This window comes from Paramacrobiotus metropolitanus, unplaced genomic scaffold (assembly GCF_019649055.1).
Source record: "Paramacrobiotus metropolitanus isolate TYO unplaced genomic scaffold, Prichtersi_v1.0 Parri_scaffold0000026, whole genome shotgun sequence".
In the NCBI taxonomy this organism is placed as follows: domain Eukaryota; kingdom Metazoa; phylum Tardigrada; class Eutardigrada; order Parachela; family Macrobiotidae; genus Paramacrobiotus; species Paramacrobiotus metropolitanus.
This window is the reverse complement of record NW_026570246.1, coordinates 1,054,215-1,069,277: the sequence shown is the minus strand read 5'-3', so window position 1 is coordinate 1,069,277 and position 15,063 is coordinate 1,054,215. Positions and strand designations below refer to the sequence as shown.

The window sequence follows — 15,063 nt, the reverse complement described above, 5'->3', positions numbered from 1 at the left end:
CCGCGCTAACATTCTGGACAAATGTATGCTGAACACCTACGCACTCCAAGGTCTACCACTGCGTTATCGGCGCCAGTTGGGAGCCGAATTTTTCCTTGTGCGCTAATGCACTTCCGCTACCGGCCAGCTGTCTCCATCGTTTATACCTGGACTGAAACAATCAGTGTCTTCAACCCGCATTGACGTCGCACGGTCGCCGTGCAGGGTTTTATTCTATGTAAAAGAAGCCAGAGTGTGGGTCTAGCAAATGAAGCAAATTTTCAGGACGGAAATTTCGCAATCGAATTGGCTGCATTTTAATATAATGTGAAAGACGTTCGATCATCAACCGCATACACAATACACATTAACTGTAGACTGTATAGTACGGTAATTCTGCAATGCGGTCGCCGGGCGGAAAGAGGGAAACGTAAAAAATGTCATGCATCCAGTCTGCAGAGAGAATTTCCGAGTTGTAACTTGTAAGCAACGTCTTCATCTCGACAGTTGCTAAATTATAGTTGTAGCAAGTGTTCAGATTGATTACGTGGATGTCACAATAAATTATTTTTGAAACCTGGACAGAGTGAGCTATATATTGTATACGTTTGTAATTATAGCGCAGAAGCGAGGGTGAAGCGTGATTTCACTGATATGCTATAAAAACATATTACATAAGCAATAATTCCTCTACTAGCAGATTCTAGATTGCAAAATAATAGAATAGTTAAAGACATTGTAATTCAGAAACCGGTAATTGGCGATCTCTCCCTCCACTTTGCTAACCGGAGGTGTGCAGCTCTGGATTTCTTGGGAAATTTTCGAAGCCGATCGCTGTGAGATTCGAATGTTTGTTTCGAAACCAGGTTGAAAGATTTTAATTTCCTGGGTGAGTAATTTGAATTCTTTCTTCGACCTTCATTGTCGGTTCCCTTTTACGATTATTTGTTTGACCAGGCGTTCATTCCAGAGCAGGCAAAAAAGTGTAGCGCAAATTGCAAAATGCACTGCACAGCTGTCTGACAACGGAAGCGCGCGCTGTCCATAAGCCTTACCGCCTGTAATAATACAAGTAATCATTGCGCGGTGCGCATATGATCTTCCATTTGTAATCATATCACGCTTTCATGTGTATAAAAGTGCGGTGATGCGAAATGCATTTATTATTGACGGGGAATAGTGAAACAGGAGTTACCGCATCCATCGCTCGAGCTGGGATGCTGCCGGCATTGCCAAAAAGGATCCGGTTGGCGACTATGTGGATATTGATAGTGCTAGAATCCCATCCATTTGACTAATCTAAATATCGATCCACCCACACATTCAGCCAGTGCCAAGCGTACGTGCTATGTACTCGTACAAGTAATAATCACCTGTGCGCTCCCCAATCCAATTTTGACGTCATTTGCCTAGCGGGATGGTGGATGAATTTAAAACATGCGACCACAGGGAAACCTGAGCATTTTACCTTAAATCTACCACGACACATGGAAGCCTCTGCCTTTTGATCCAGAAATTGTTTTTGCTGCGATCGCGCTTATTGTGTGGTGTTGCACAGAGCGCGCACCGACGCTTCTCCATTCGCGTTTGAGGCGCTGACGAGCAGCGGGATTTCATGTTGACAGTGTAGCTTTCCTGTTGTCTGGCCAGTGTGTGATATTCTGCACTGACAATGGCGTCCGAGGACGATGTGGTGAATTTCTTGACCAGGAATCCCGAATTCATCCAGGAGTACATTGCCAAAAATCTTTCGGTTAGCTCACAGATCGATTTAGCTCATCAGATCCTTGCGCTGACGGATAAGAGCGAAAGCGTGACTGGCAGCCAGTTTCTTCGGGCGACCATTAATGCTCAAAATGAATCGGACAAGGTAACTAGTGTTCTCTGGGATTTGTCCTATCAGACAATGCAGTTGGTGGAGGCCGATGGGTTCCACTTGTATGTCGCGGATAATGCTGCCGAGTATCTCAGCCTGGTAGTTCCGGAGGAGATTTCGGAAGCCAACAGGTATATTAAAATTATATTTACAGTATTACCGAGTTTTTGGTGATTTTTGGTATTATAAGTGTTCGCTTTTTAGTGTTGTTAGGAAGTTTCAAGCAGTTTTCTAAAATTTAAGTAATTGATTTTGGGCAAACAGTGGTGTGGCAGGAAAGAAATCCAGTTTTTCCTTTTACGTCTTACGAGTACAATCCTAGGTTTTGATTTTTTGCAGTTTTTGGATGTCGGTTGTTGCAAGGAAAGTGATTTAAGTCCACTTAACCTGCGCAGAGTGATTGTGCTGCGCTAATTAGCAGCAATTTTTCCTAATATTCGTATTAGTGATATACTGTTAATTTTATTAACGATTTATTAGTAACTGAACAAAATATTACTGTATTATGGCGTGTAGAACTAAAACTAACAATAAAAGCCGGATATTGCTTGTTATCGCAGCAAACTGACGGGTCAGTACTAATTAAACACAGAGGCGTACGAAGAGCTTTTGAGATTACTTTGAGCTGTGCTTTTTGTAATTGTAAAAGGACGGATTTTTTATGAGTAAGTATTAATTTGGTAATATTAACATGTTGATAAATCCATCGAGGTATGATTTTGTAAGTGTGCCTTCCAAACATCCAACCATGGGATATACGGCTTATTTTCACACCGTTCAGATTTTCTGAACCAGCGCTTTATTTGGTTAACCGGTTTTTCACAGTTACGTAAAGAATTCCGATAATTTTTAGTGTTACTTATTAGTTAAATTCGGATAATTTCTGCGTAAAACTGCGATTTAAACCGTCTCTTGGCCTTTTTGTGCTGCTTATTTGAAAGATTGGATTTACAGTTTACAGGTTGGATCTGTAACGGATCACTTCTTACGGCTTTGTTGAAACAATAATATTATCCTCGTACGACTCAAATGAGAACTGCATTGCAAAAAGAAAATATTTATTCATTATGATAAATTCAAGTTTGTCTTATATTTTATGTGGGAATGATACTTTTATGGACAGTCTGACCGTTTTACATATTCGCAAGAGCATAAAAAATGATCCTAGAAATTGACAGTGTATCCGTTACAGCACAAAAAACCCGCATTAGCCTGTTAGCGCCTCATTCTCATATCTACCGTTATTTAATTACGTACTTAATTTGGATGATTTCAGGAACGGTATGGTGAATGGCGAAACAGCGGCTTCGTTTCCGGTGTCAAAATTTCGGATGCAGCAGATTTGTGACATTAACACCGGAAAGTTCATTGCCGCTTTGGTAACTTGATCACCTAACCACTTTTGCATTTCCTACTGGTAATTTTTAATAATTACGGCTATCGTTTATGTATTATGTAACCTCAGGTTGCCCGCACGAACCAAGTATTCCGCATGGATGACTGGAGATTGCAGCTTCTCGTACGTAAAATATTTTTCAAGTGAAAAAAATTCCACCCAGTTGATTGGAAAATTTGATGCTTATACATTTATACGTAGTGTGTTACAACTGTAATACGCCTTGGTGGAGATGTTCAGTATCTGACAATTGATTGGTTTTTTTACATGACTGATTGTGCAGGCTGATGATGTGTCCAGCGTTCTGGATGTCGGCTGTAACAGCGAAGAAACCGAAGCCATACTAGCAGTGCCAATTACGTTCAGCAATAAGCCAGTCGCGGATATTAGATTCGCAACTGGTCGTGGCGATTCTCCTATTTTCTCCCTAAGCAAAGCCGTTCAAATGGTGGGTGTATTGGAACTCTTCCGTTTTCCCGGTGCGGAAAAAGGACCGTTCAGCGCGAAAGATGAAGACGTAAGTACTGCGAATTCATTAGTAATACCGAATACGTAATAATTCAAACACTTTTCTGTGTCATCGTGGTTGAGCAGTCATGCTATCAATACACCATAAGCCATAAGGTGCTTTATCGGAAAAAGCGAATCAGGTGTACAAACATTATTTTAATGTTAAATGATAGCTACGGCGCTGTATTAGCCAATTTGTGTCGGTATAAGAACTGTTTTCTTGCTGGGAAGAGTTGTTTGTCCTATTATTCTAATGGATATTAATAATCATTCTAACGGGCGGGAGACGCGGGGTTTTCGATTAGCCAGGCTGTTAACAAGAGGCATTTGCATTATTTATCTTGGGAAGCCCTGCAGGGATTTGGAGGAATTGAGATGGTCTAATGAGACTGAAAATTTGTTTGTCCTTTTTCCACGTGAATATAAATGCCGCATGAATGAACAGCCTATTTTATGCACATCTACGACGATGTTTTCTCTTTTCCCGGCTGCAGGTTGCCGTTAATTTTGTCACACTGGGTGCTTCAGCTGTGCACGATGGATTGGTAAGCCATTCGACACCAGGAGAAAGAATGTAACCAGGTGCGCGTATTGATTTTTCGGCTTCCACTTGCAGCGTCTTCAAGAGCTCAACATGCAAACTCAACTCAATAGCTATCTTCTGAACATTGTCAAGTGAGTGCCCAGAAAGTAATTCTCCACATAATCGCGTGTGGATGACCTAAAATATCATGACAAAGAGATTATTGACGGTATCTTGAAATACTTAAAGCATTAAAAAATAGCCAGGGTTAATGTAACGTTACACCGATGTATTTATTTTCCTTAAAACCCGAAGGTCACCGTCCGCACATAAACGTCAGCGTGTTTGTTCCGTGGTGTGCATGTCAGGGGTATTTCCGGTGACTTAAAAGCGCAAATATAGCCATGCATCCTAATCCTGAAAGCGCTCACGGATGTGCTGACTTTTTGCTACACCTGCCCTGTTTTTTAGATCAATTTTCCAGGATATTGTTTCGATGGATACGGTGATCATGAAGATCATGGTATGTAAACAATACCATAACAATTATTGCCCCGCCAGGAATATTCTCAATAAAATTGCTTAAAGTGATCAGTGGCTGAAGGGGAGCTTTTGTTAATTGCAGAATCACGCACAGCGGCTAGTTAATGCGGATCGTGCGTCACTGTTCCTCGTGGATTCACGCACCCACGAGCTATATGCCCGCATCTTTGATATTGGTACGGAAGAGGTGGCTAATGGGGAATCCGCTAAGCCAAACATTGCAAAGGAGATTCGATTCCCCATTGGAAAGGGCATTGCTGGCACGGTGGCCGCCACCGGCGCCGTCATGAACATACAGAATGCCTACGAGGATGAACGATTTAATCCGGAGGTGGATCAACGGACGGGTTATAAGACCAAATCGATCCTGTGCATGCCGATCTTCATCCGCGGCAGGTGACGATAGATTCAAAGATAGGGCTTTTCAATGTTGCACTGGGATCGGGTGTGTTGTGGTGCTGCAGTAATCGATAGACTGCGGTGAAAGTGCTGCAACCAATATGCAGCCGTATACTTTCACAGACTGAACTTGAAAGTAACGTTTTTCAGTGTGATTGGAGTTGTTCAGATGGTTAATAAGCAGATCGGAACATTCACTAAAGCCGACGAAGAAGCGTTTGAGACCTTTGCCGTTTATTGTGGACTGGCGCTCCATCACGCGAAGGTATCACGCCACAGATCCAGAAATAGGATGTTGTTGTGTCTTAAGACACCGTTAGTTGTACGCAAGACAGATCGTTTGCTTGCAGTTAATTACGAAGTGTCATTGCAGTTCATGGCTACATTGGCTCTTTGTTTTTAATAGCTATACGATAAAATTCGCCGGTCGGAGCAGAAATATAAAGTAGCTTTGGACGTCCTAGCCTACCATTCTACATGCACCGACGATGAGTTCAATATGCTCAAACATGCTAATATGCCGGATGAAATTCCGGAAATCGACCGTTTTGAATTCTCTCCGTGGAAGCTAACGGAATTTCAGAAACCTCTCTGTGTCATATACATGTTCCGCGATTTGTTTGGATTAACCCGCTTCGACTTGGACACATTGATTCGGTTTAGCTTAACGGTTCGGAAGAATTACCGCAAAGTACCTTATCATAATTATACACACGGTATGGAAACAGTTTCCGTCGACGTCTGCATTTATGGTTGATTTGATCGGTAATTTCCTTAGGGTTTTCCGTCGCCAACTCCATGTATGTTTGTCTCAAAACTAATTCCCATGTGTTTAAGCCATTAGAGGTGAGCTATTAATGGAATTTAAATATTTTATGGGCGTAGAGTTAACAGGGACTATTTGTTGTTGCTTTCCAAACGACTTGATGTGTTAACTGATGCAGGAAGTATTTTACAGGCACTTGCCTTATACGTAGCAGCTCTTTGTCACGATTTGGATCATCGCGGAAAGAATAATTCATTTATGGTGAAATTTGCCTCACCCCTTGCCGCTATTTATACAACCTCGACAATGGAGCACCATCATTTTAACCAGACAGTAGCTATTCTGCAGCAAGAAGGTCATAATATTTTCCGTTCCTTGACGCCGGTAGAGTATCGCGAAGTATTGGGAAACATCAAGCACTGCATCCTCGCGACGGATTTGGCGCTGTTTTTTCCAAACAAAGCCGTATTAAAAGGTATTCTAGAGCAGTGAATTATGGAGGAATTTTTTGAGCAGGTACACATGGAACTACATCAGCCTTCTGAACAGCTTAACATGCACTTGACCATTTAGAGACGCGTTCGATTAATGTTTTAGGGCGATCAGGAACGAGCTCGTGGACAGGAGCCGATTCCCATGCTGGACCGTAGAAAAGCGAACGAGCTCCCAGCCAGCCAGGTAGAGCACTTTTTGTTTGTCTTCCCTTTTTTTCTTGAGCAGTATGAACCGGAGAATGCTTTCCATTTAAAGCCGGCATATCATTACCATGGCTTTTTGATTGTCCGTTGTGGACAAATGCAATATTTGTTTCCTGTCGTAGTGTGGCTTCCTTACCGGCATTTGCCTGCCTTGCTACGAACTTATGGCGCAGTTGCTGCCAGGCTCCCAGCCCATGTTAGATGGTGCCAGGTAAATAGGGATACAAATTTATTATTTATAGAGTAAAAATGCGTAGAAATGTAAGAATATTTAAGTGAAAAAATTTATTACGGTATGTTGGTACATTATTTTATAGTTTGTAGTTTACTAGATGTGCCGTGATTACACTTCGTACGTCATTTCATTTACAGGAATAATCTGGAAATGTGGACCGAAGAAAAGAAGAAAGTAGAAGCACAAGCAGCTGAGAATAAGTAACCATATCGCACATTGTTATTTTAGCGCGATGTGATGCCGGAGTAATCGATCTCTTTACCGCTCTCTTCGGTGGAGCTTATCAATAAAAGCTTTATTGTTTAAATTATTTCAAATTTGACCGCTGTGTATATTTAATCCATCCCGGTTGAGACAGAAGGTTATGTAGATTAGATGTTGAATGACTACGGTTTTAAATTTTATGGATTTCGTCAGCATAAAATGTGGTTGCAGCATTATTATAAAATTGCTTTTACCATTTATTTGACTGGTTTTTGATCTGGTTTTAATTTTGGGCTGTTCGCTGTGGAAAATGGATTAAATCAACAGTTTAGCCTGATTTTACGAACCTTCATATTGTTTACTCTTGTATTGTATGAATTATAGCTAATTATTCCGCGATTAAGTGTAAAGAATGAATTGTCATCTACTCTGTACATTGCACCTATCAGACCTGAGTATACGTTAGTGACATGAAATTTCGCTTGGCGTTTTTTAATAAATTTCGATGAGCTGAAGGGATCTCATTTTATTACAGTGAGTTTTCTTTCGTGAAAACTGTAACCAATGCTCCTGCTAAAAAACATGACCTTCTAAAATTCTCGTGTGGGCCTAAGTGTTCCTACACCATAATTATTTTCTTGCATGCCGAAGCCGATCTCGGGATGTCAGATTTACCCTGCAAGCGCCTCTGGAAGCAAGATACATACCTTGTTTTTTCTCTTCAAAAAACTAGCGCTGCTCTTTTATGTTACAGCACGGCTGGCCATTAGTTTGGCTTGTTACACGGTAACTTACGTCTTACAGTACACAGTGTCACCAATGAAGCAGTGACGATCCACCAAAGATTTAAGTTTCCTGCAGAGGTTTAGAAATTCAGTATCAATTCTATAGTAATAACAATTATAATCACCGTAAATGCTGTTTCTTGTAAGTATTTGTAACTGTATGCATTCCACTGGGCATAATCCGCATAACGATTTGTTTACTGTAATAGTATCAGAGGTCCAAAACTATTAATTATATTTTACTATTAAATTTTAGGGTGACACTATAGGCACCCCAAAAACCCCCGTTTACTATAGGCACCCCTTTTCCGCACCCCGTTAATTAAAGGCACCCTTATCTTATTAATTGATTCTTTCGTGCACCCTGTTTTTTATAGGCACCCCTATAAAACTTTAGCATACTAGTACAGTATTATAATGTAATTGTAGTGTTAGAACCTAGAATCTAGATACGGTAACTATGGTCGCAAAAGTATAGAGAGGCAGACCGACGTCGATGTTACAGTATGTACCCTCTTGTACAACTTCAAAATGCTGGGTCGAATCATTGTGGCTCATCACGGGCCTGACACCAGAAGGTACGGTTTTTACAAAAGCCGAACCGCACCGAAAATGGTTAGCAGAAGCGCTGGACAAAGAGGAGGCCACCCGGTGTCCGAAAAGAACCGGCAGAAAACCGGCATCCGAAATTACGATTGCGAAACGAAACACCAGAATTACCGCCGACGATGCCATCCTCATTAGATCCAAGTTAGCAGATCGGCCTCACCGCCCGATCACCGGATGGAAAGCCTGATTCTGTCTGTATGTATGCGAGTATCTGTATGAGACTGACGCACGTACATGAAATCATTTTCGAATTCTGTATCCGAAATATGCTATTAATGGGTGCCTATAGAATACACTGACAGGGTGTTTCTATTTAATAAACAGAAAAGGGTGTCTATAAATTACGGGGTGCGAGAAGGGGTGCCTATAATAAACGAGGGTGTAAGGGGGTGCCTATAGTGATTTCCTAAATTTTAAGTAAGTACTTTAATTAATTTATTTCATGCTTATGCGCTCGTACAAACTACAATCCTGCCATATTTAAAAAATAATTAAAATACCGGCATGAGCTCACTTTTAAAAAAATTTTTAAAGTATTCTGGTGTTATGTTACAGCACGGCTGGCCATTTGTTAAAAAATTTTTTAAAGTATTCTGGTGGCTTCTGGTACGGTCATTTTCAAGGAAAGAACTATCCGTTTTTTCGATTAAGTACTAGTACTTAATTTTCTGCAAGTACTCGTACAGTGAGTACGTCCTGTACAAGTACGTCGTACACCACACACTACAGTCGTACGGTGAGTTGTGACAAAGAACGCGATTTGAGTCATTTCCACGAGGCGGCGTTATTGAATTAATGGAATCACAATGGGGTCACTTTGGGACTCTGGGCTGAGTCGAGTCACAGAATGCGCGTGTGGGTGATTCGACTGGACGAGAGAGTGAAGTACAAGAACTCAACGTAGAGCTTTTTCATGCTCCGTCGATCGCGTCTAAAATTACGCTTTTTTGGTTTTCTTGATAAATTCGTTAAGTATTTTTAATTATCGCGTGCAGTTGGAGGAAATCAAGGACACTACAACGATTCTCCCATTTTCCTGATTTCAAACGAAACATTTTTCACTCTTGGGCGTGTAACAGTCTACATTCTATGGAGATCCCTGTAGTTATAGCGCGTGCTTGATGACTACTTGCTACTACGTGCTTGATGAAACCAGACAGCTGGATGAGCAGGATGACTACTTCCTTCAAGCCTGAGCCCTTAAGGATTTAATCATAATGATCTAAAGACCGAATTTGATGATATAATCTTTACTACCCCACGGATACTGATCGTTTTTTGCTGAATCACTTCTTGATATCCAAATTTCAGACCTGCTCAAACCATTTACTACGCCTGGAATTTCCTCCATAGCTTCTCTTATGATCATCTGTCCCGTGGTGCTGAAACGTTTCTTCGTTTGGTTTTGAAAGCAGAGGAAGGAAGCGAAATTAAATGCCACATCAGGTATGAATCATAGGATACGATGGCATACCTTTACGTGTGCGCTAGAAATGAGAAGGAACCTTTTAGCTGACAATGAGACATGTTCAAGACTTCAAGAAGCAACTCGGTAGTTTAATATAGGTGTATCAGTATGAGACGTGAAAGATTTTGTGCAAATGTCGCATGTAAACAAATAACAATACGTATAGAACATTCTGTATTTTACAACCATATCATTGATATATCATACCCATTACCCACACAGTAAAACTTACGGTTACTTTAACTTACCCAATGAATTGTGAGTTGCGAATAAAAATTTATTGGGAATTGACAACCAGGGATAAGGATTGTGCAGTTTATTTGTTTTTAAAACAGTAGGATAAATGAATGGACAGTAAATGAACGCTGTATTCTTCACAACAATAGATACTGACACTTACGGTCTTACCTTCTAGTTCTAGGGGTTTGTAGGAAGCACTAATGTGTATATAACTAACAGAACCATACAGTAGCTGTTTCCTGACTCTTAACCATTTCTAAATATCTTGCTAATCTTTATTCTTAATTAGAATGCTCAAATAAGGACTCATAAACCAATAACCAACCATGTTTTGCCTAACTAGTCTGTTTCATAGCTCGATGAACTTTAATCCACCTGATCCCACAACAGAGGCTGAAAACAGCACAAGAGCAACAATGTTACAGAGTTTCCCTGTTTCGTTTTAATTCTACGCTCTTTTGCACGTTATTAAGACAAGAGTGTGCTAAGGAAAAATAAGCGAGCGCTACGATTCAAAAACTGTTAACGCTCGCTGCCTTTACCGCACACAGGCTTTTTGAGGCTCTGTTTGTAAATTTCAGTCGTTTATTTGAATTATTTCCTATCGATTGAGAAAACGCGATATAAAAAATCACACATGCTATGCTACCCTTACCTACGATTAAAAATCCGAAGGAATTTTGAAATAAGTTTTATTAACTCGTGTTGCATTCTAAATCGCTTCCACCAGTGCTCTCTCTGTATTATGAATTTGATCAATGACTTTTTGGTGCGCTTTTCTTGTACGTACTACGAAGTATCTGTGCATGGAAGATTCGGACTAGAGTGGGCTTTATTACTTAATGTAATGGTTGGTCACTTTATTTTGCCATTTTTTACTGTACTGACTGTATGCCAAGATTTATTTAGCAGGCATCAGTATTAGAAAAGGAACCGGAATTGTCGATTTGTAGTTTGGTGTTTCATCTTTCCTGGTTATTATCCATTCATATATTTTGATATATTGTTTGGCATAATAAAGGGTTAATAGGCATAAAGAATGCCTGAAACTATTTCCGGATCTGATAGTTAGTTGATGGCAGTTTCACATTACTTGTAGGAATTTAGCCCGCGAACGGCAGCGAACAGCAGCAGCTCTTTTGCCAGTTATTCCAGCGACGACAATTCCAATTCAAACGATGTTGGTGGCACACTAGGAGCGATGGAGGCTATGGACACATCAGAAGAGCCTTCGATGGACACAAGCCGTCTGCAGGGAAGAAAAACCCGTGAAATCCCCGCCACGGAACGCATGGTTGCCATGATGCATCTGTCAGAAAGTGCACCCATTCTCGCATCGGAGACCGCCGTGGGATTGGGCCGTACTGGTGATGTGCGCTTTCCGGAAGATTTTGGGGATGTTTTTATGCGTTTTGACGGCCTGAGCGAAGACCAACAGATTCAGTGTGTACAGGAATTCCTTCTTCGCATGAACCAGTATCAACACGGGCAGATTAACAGCTATTTGAAACCTCTGTTAAAACGAGATTTCATCACCTTGCTATCAAGTGAGTAATTTGAGCGGTAATTACTTGAGACACGGCGATACTTGGGTGCATAATGTCGCTCAAGTACGTGTCATGCAATCACCGATTAGTGCATGCGAGATGTGCATATCGTTCTGTACTACTTTTATATCAATGAAGTGTAATGCACAGTATTGTACCGACTTTTTGAATAGATTTGGGTTTACACGTTATTGCCGAAAAGATACTTTTCAAGTTGGATGCACAATCTCTGCGATCTGCTGAACAAGTTTGTCATGACTGGGGCCGTGTAGTAGCCGAAGGACAATTGTGGCGGAAACTCATTGAAAACAATATCCGAACCGATCCTTTATGGCGTGGAATCGGAACCCGCCGCGGATGGTACGTTTATTGCGCTATAACGAAAGCGGGAATAATCAAAATATGATGTTAATCTACCTTTCTAGTAAAATAAATCTGCATTACGAAACGATGGTGCTGTGTTCGCAGCACGTGAGAGGCAGCGCCCGCAAGCAGGATATTATGCATTTTAATTAAGCAGGCGCTTCTAGTTTTGCGCATGCGATTTGGCCGTCGTTCAGTGAACCATACCTTTGACGTGCGGTTAATTTTATACAGCATAAAGTTAAGCCGGCGTTGGGATTTGATTACAGGATAAAAAATCTTTTCCGGAAGTATCCATCTCCTCTAATCGCAGATTCATATTACCGGCAGCTTTTTCCGATAATTATGCGTGATATCGAGGTAAGCATTTTGGCCCGGCAGCGCAGCCGTCAAAGTGTATACGGTTGTTTTTGCTTGCTAGTTACTTTACGAGTGCTACTTTTTTTATTTAGACAACGGAGCGTAACTGGAAGCAGGGCAATTTTACGTTGCATAAGATCAATTGTCGGAGTGAAAACAGCAAAGGCGTCTACTGTCTGCAATATGATGACGAGAAAATTATTAGTGGATTACGTGACAATACCATTAAGGTGCGTGTCGTCCGCTTGTATTTACTTTGGAGCATGATCTTGTTAAAGAAATTAAATATGTGCTCTTGTTTATTAATGTTTGCGTTCCGTCGAATGCTCACGCACTTTATGACAGATGAAATGAATACTTTTGATTTCATTACCATTGTAGTCCCAGTCGTATTACCAGCTTCCTGTGTAATTAGTAATTCGAAATCTTACTGAAATGGAGAAGCCCGTGTTTTGATTGACGTTTTCTGGCTTTTCTGTTGTAGTATTTATTTTCAAGGATTTCGTAGCTTTTAATGCATTTAGGTAAGAGTAAGTACGTTGGAATTTTTGTTTGAAAATTTGCTTTTGTAGATTTGGGATCGCACAAGTCTGCAGTGCTCACAAATCCTTACGGGGCACACCGGATCGGTGCTGTGTCTGCAGTATGATGAGCGTATTATTGTTAGCGGATCCAGTGATTCCACAGTGCGCGTGTGGGATATTACTCGTGGCGAATTGCTCAACACCCTGGTGCATCATTGTGAAGCTGTACTGCATGTGCGCTTCCAAAATGGCATGATGGTCACTTGTTCCAAAGACCGTTCCATCGCCGTGTGGGACATGAATTCTCCCAAAGATATCGGACTACGCCGTGTCCTCGTCGGTCATCGAGCTGCGGTGAATGTCGTGGATTTTGATGATAAATATATTGTGTCCGCCTCCGGTGATCGAACCATTAAGGTATGTTTGTCTCTGGTCGAGAGTACAAGTGCAGCTTGCTCTCTGTTGGCTTTAGCGTATTATGCATAGTGTGTGTGGTGTAGTCGGACTACTTTGCATTTCACTGTGTTTACGTAGTTTCCCATGGTCATTAAAAGTGCGGTCTGCATCTTTAAAGGCCGACGAGATGCTTGTCGGCGAATCGACATCGCCACAAATCTGTTTTGTAGCTGTTTCCTTCCGGCTTTGTTTAACGAAATTCATTTACCTAATTGTGATTTGATCAGACTATTTGAAAAATTGCTCAACCCCTTTTTATGTTTTAGGTTTGGAACACATCGACGTGTGAATTTGTCAGAACTTTGCAAGGCCACAAACGAGGCATTGCCTGTCTACAGTATAAGGAGCGCTTAATTGCCAGTGGCAGTTCCGATAACACAATCAGGTATGCGCTTACATTTTTCTTTGCAAATTAATTTTACAAATAACGAGATGAAAATTACCTTGTAGATTGTGGGACATCGAATGCGGCGCGTGTTTGCGTGTTTTGGAAGGTCACGAGGAGTTGGTGCGTTGTATAAGATTTGATAGCAAACGGATTGTGAGCGGAGCGTATGATGGGTACGGTGTATGCTACAGATCTCCTGCTTTGAACCATTTAGTAAAGTTACTTTGTTGCGTTTCAGAAAAATCAAGATTTGGGATCTCCAAGCCGCTTTAGACCCCCGAACCATGGCGTCATCGCTTTGTGTCAAGACCTTGGTGGTAAATAATTAACTGATTGATATCTGCTTGCATCACGAAAAAGATTAATTTTCAGAAAATTTATTTGTGTTGTGTGGTGCGGTGTGGTGTAATGCACAAGAAAATACTGAGAGTTGAAAATTACAGAGTGTGATGCGATGCAAAATTTATTTGTGGTGGTTATTTTTAATACAACTCTGATGTTTAGGAGCACACCGGTCGTGTATTTCGCCTTCAGTTCGATGAATTCCAGATAGTAAGCAGCAGCCACGACGACACGATCCTGGTGTGGGATTTCTTCAACAATGCGGCCATCACACTACCTCATCCGCACGGTTCCCGCAGCCACAGTCGCGGTGATGCCGAACGGAGCATTCCTCTGAAATGAGAGCGATCTTTGCAGCAGCACGCTGTGACGCCGCTTTCCCGTGTATAGAGATGTGTGTGCGCATTCGGCGGGCGGGAATGTGCACGTGTTGGTGCCGTCGTTACAAGAATCGGGGAAATACGACAAAAATCCATCTATGTATTGACGGCGAAGTAGAGCGAATCGTGTGTCCGTGTTTATTTTAACCTGTTGTTGTCTCTCTGTTTTAAATTCATGTCTACGCTGCACTGGGATTCGATAACTACCGGGATCTCTTTTCTTTTGTGTGGATTATTGATTAATTACTTCAGGGCGTTTGTTTGACCATTTAACCACAAGCTATATTGTATTCATATGGGCAGTGTCGGTGGACATGTCTTTTTTGGCAGGTTTTATTGTGCCAGTCTGGGATTTTTTGCATATTTCAGTTTTATCTTGTCGGAGTAAAAGTGCGCATTCGACATGGTTGCAGTATTAAACTTCAATCATTTACTTCACTTAATTCTCGTGCACATTTTCAAACTTTCGCCA

At 41.3% G+C, this 15,063-nt stretch overlaps 1 protein-coding gene across 1 annotated transcript; it reads left to right on the top strand.

Annotated features, from left to right (window-relative positions):
- Positions 1–984: 984 nt before the first annotated feature.
- Positions 985–14,993, top strand: LOC129587880 (cAMP and cAMP-inhibited cGMP 3',5'-cyclic phosphodiesterase 10A-like). Its single transcript, XM_055481820.1, is given in 25 exon segments — positions 985–1,986; positions 3,132–3,234; positions 3,321–3,374; positions 3,535–3,768; positions 4,256–4,306; positions 4,378–4,436; positions 4,756–4,807; positions 4,910–5,223; positions 5,377–5,491; positions 5,633–5,942; positions 6,005–6,072; positions 6,185–6,508; positions 6,590–6,670; positions 6,813–6,901; positions 7,063–7,125; positions 11,185–11,188; positions 11,331–11,778; positions 11,952–12,138; positions 12,411–12,501; positions 12,594–12,731; positions 13,074–13,442; positions 13,748–13,866; positions 13,932–14,042; positions 14,108–14,186; positions 14,374–14,993. Coding segments are annotated over 25 exon segments (3,978 nt in total). The 5' UTR covers positions 985–1,651; the 3' UTR covers positions 14,554–14,993.
- Positions 14,994–15,063: the final 70 nt, after the last annotated feature.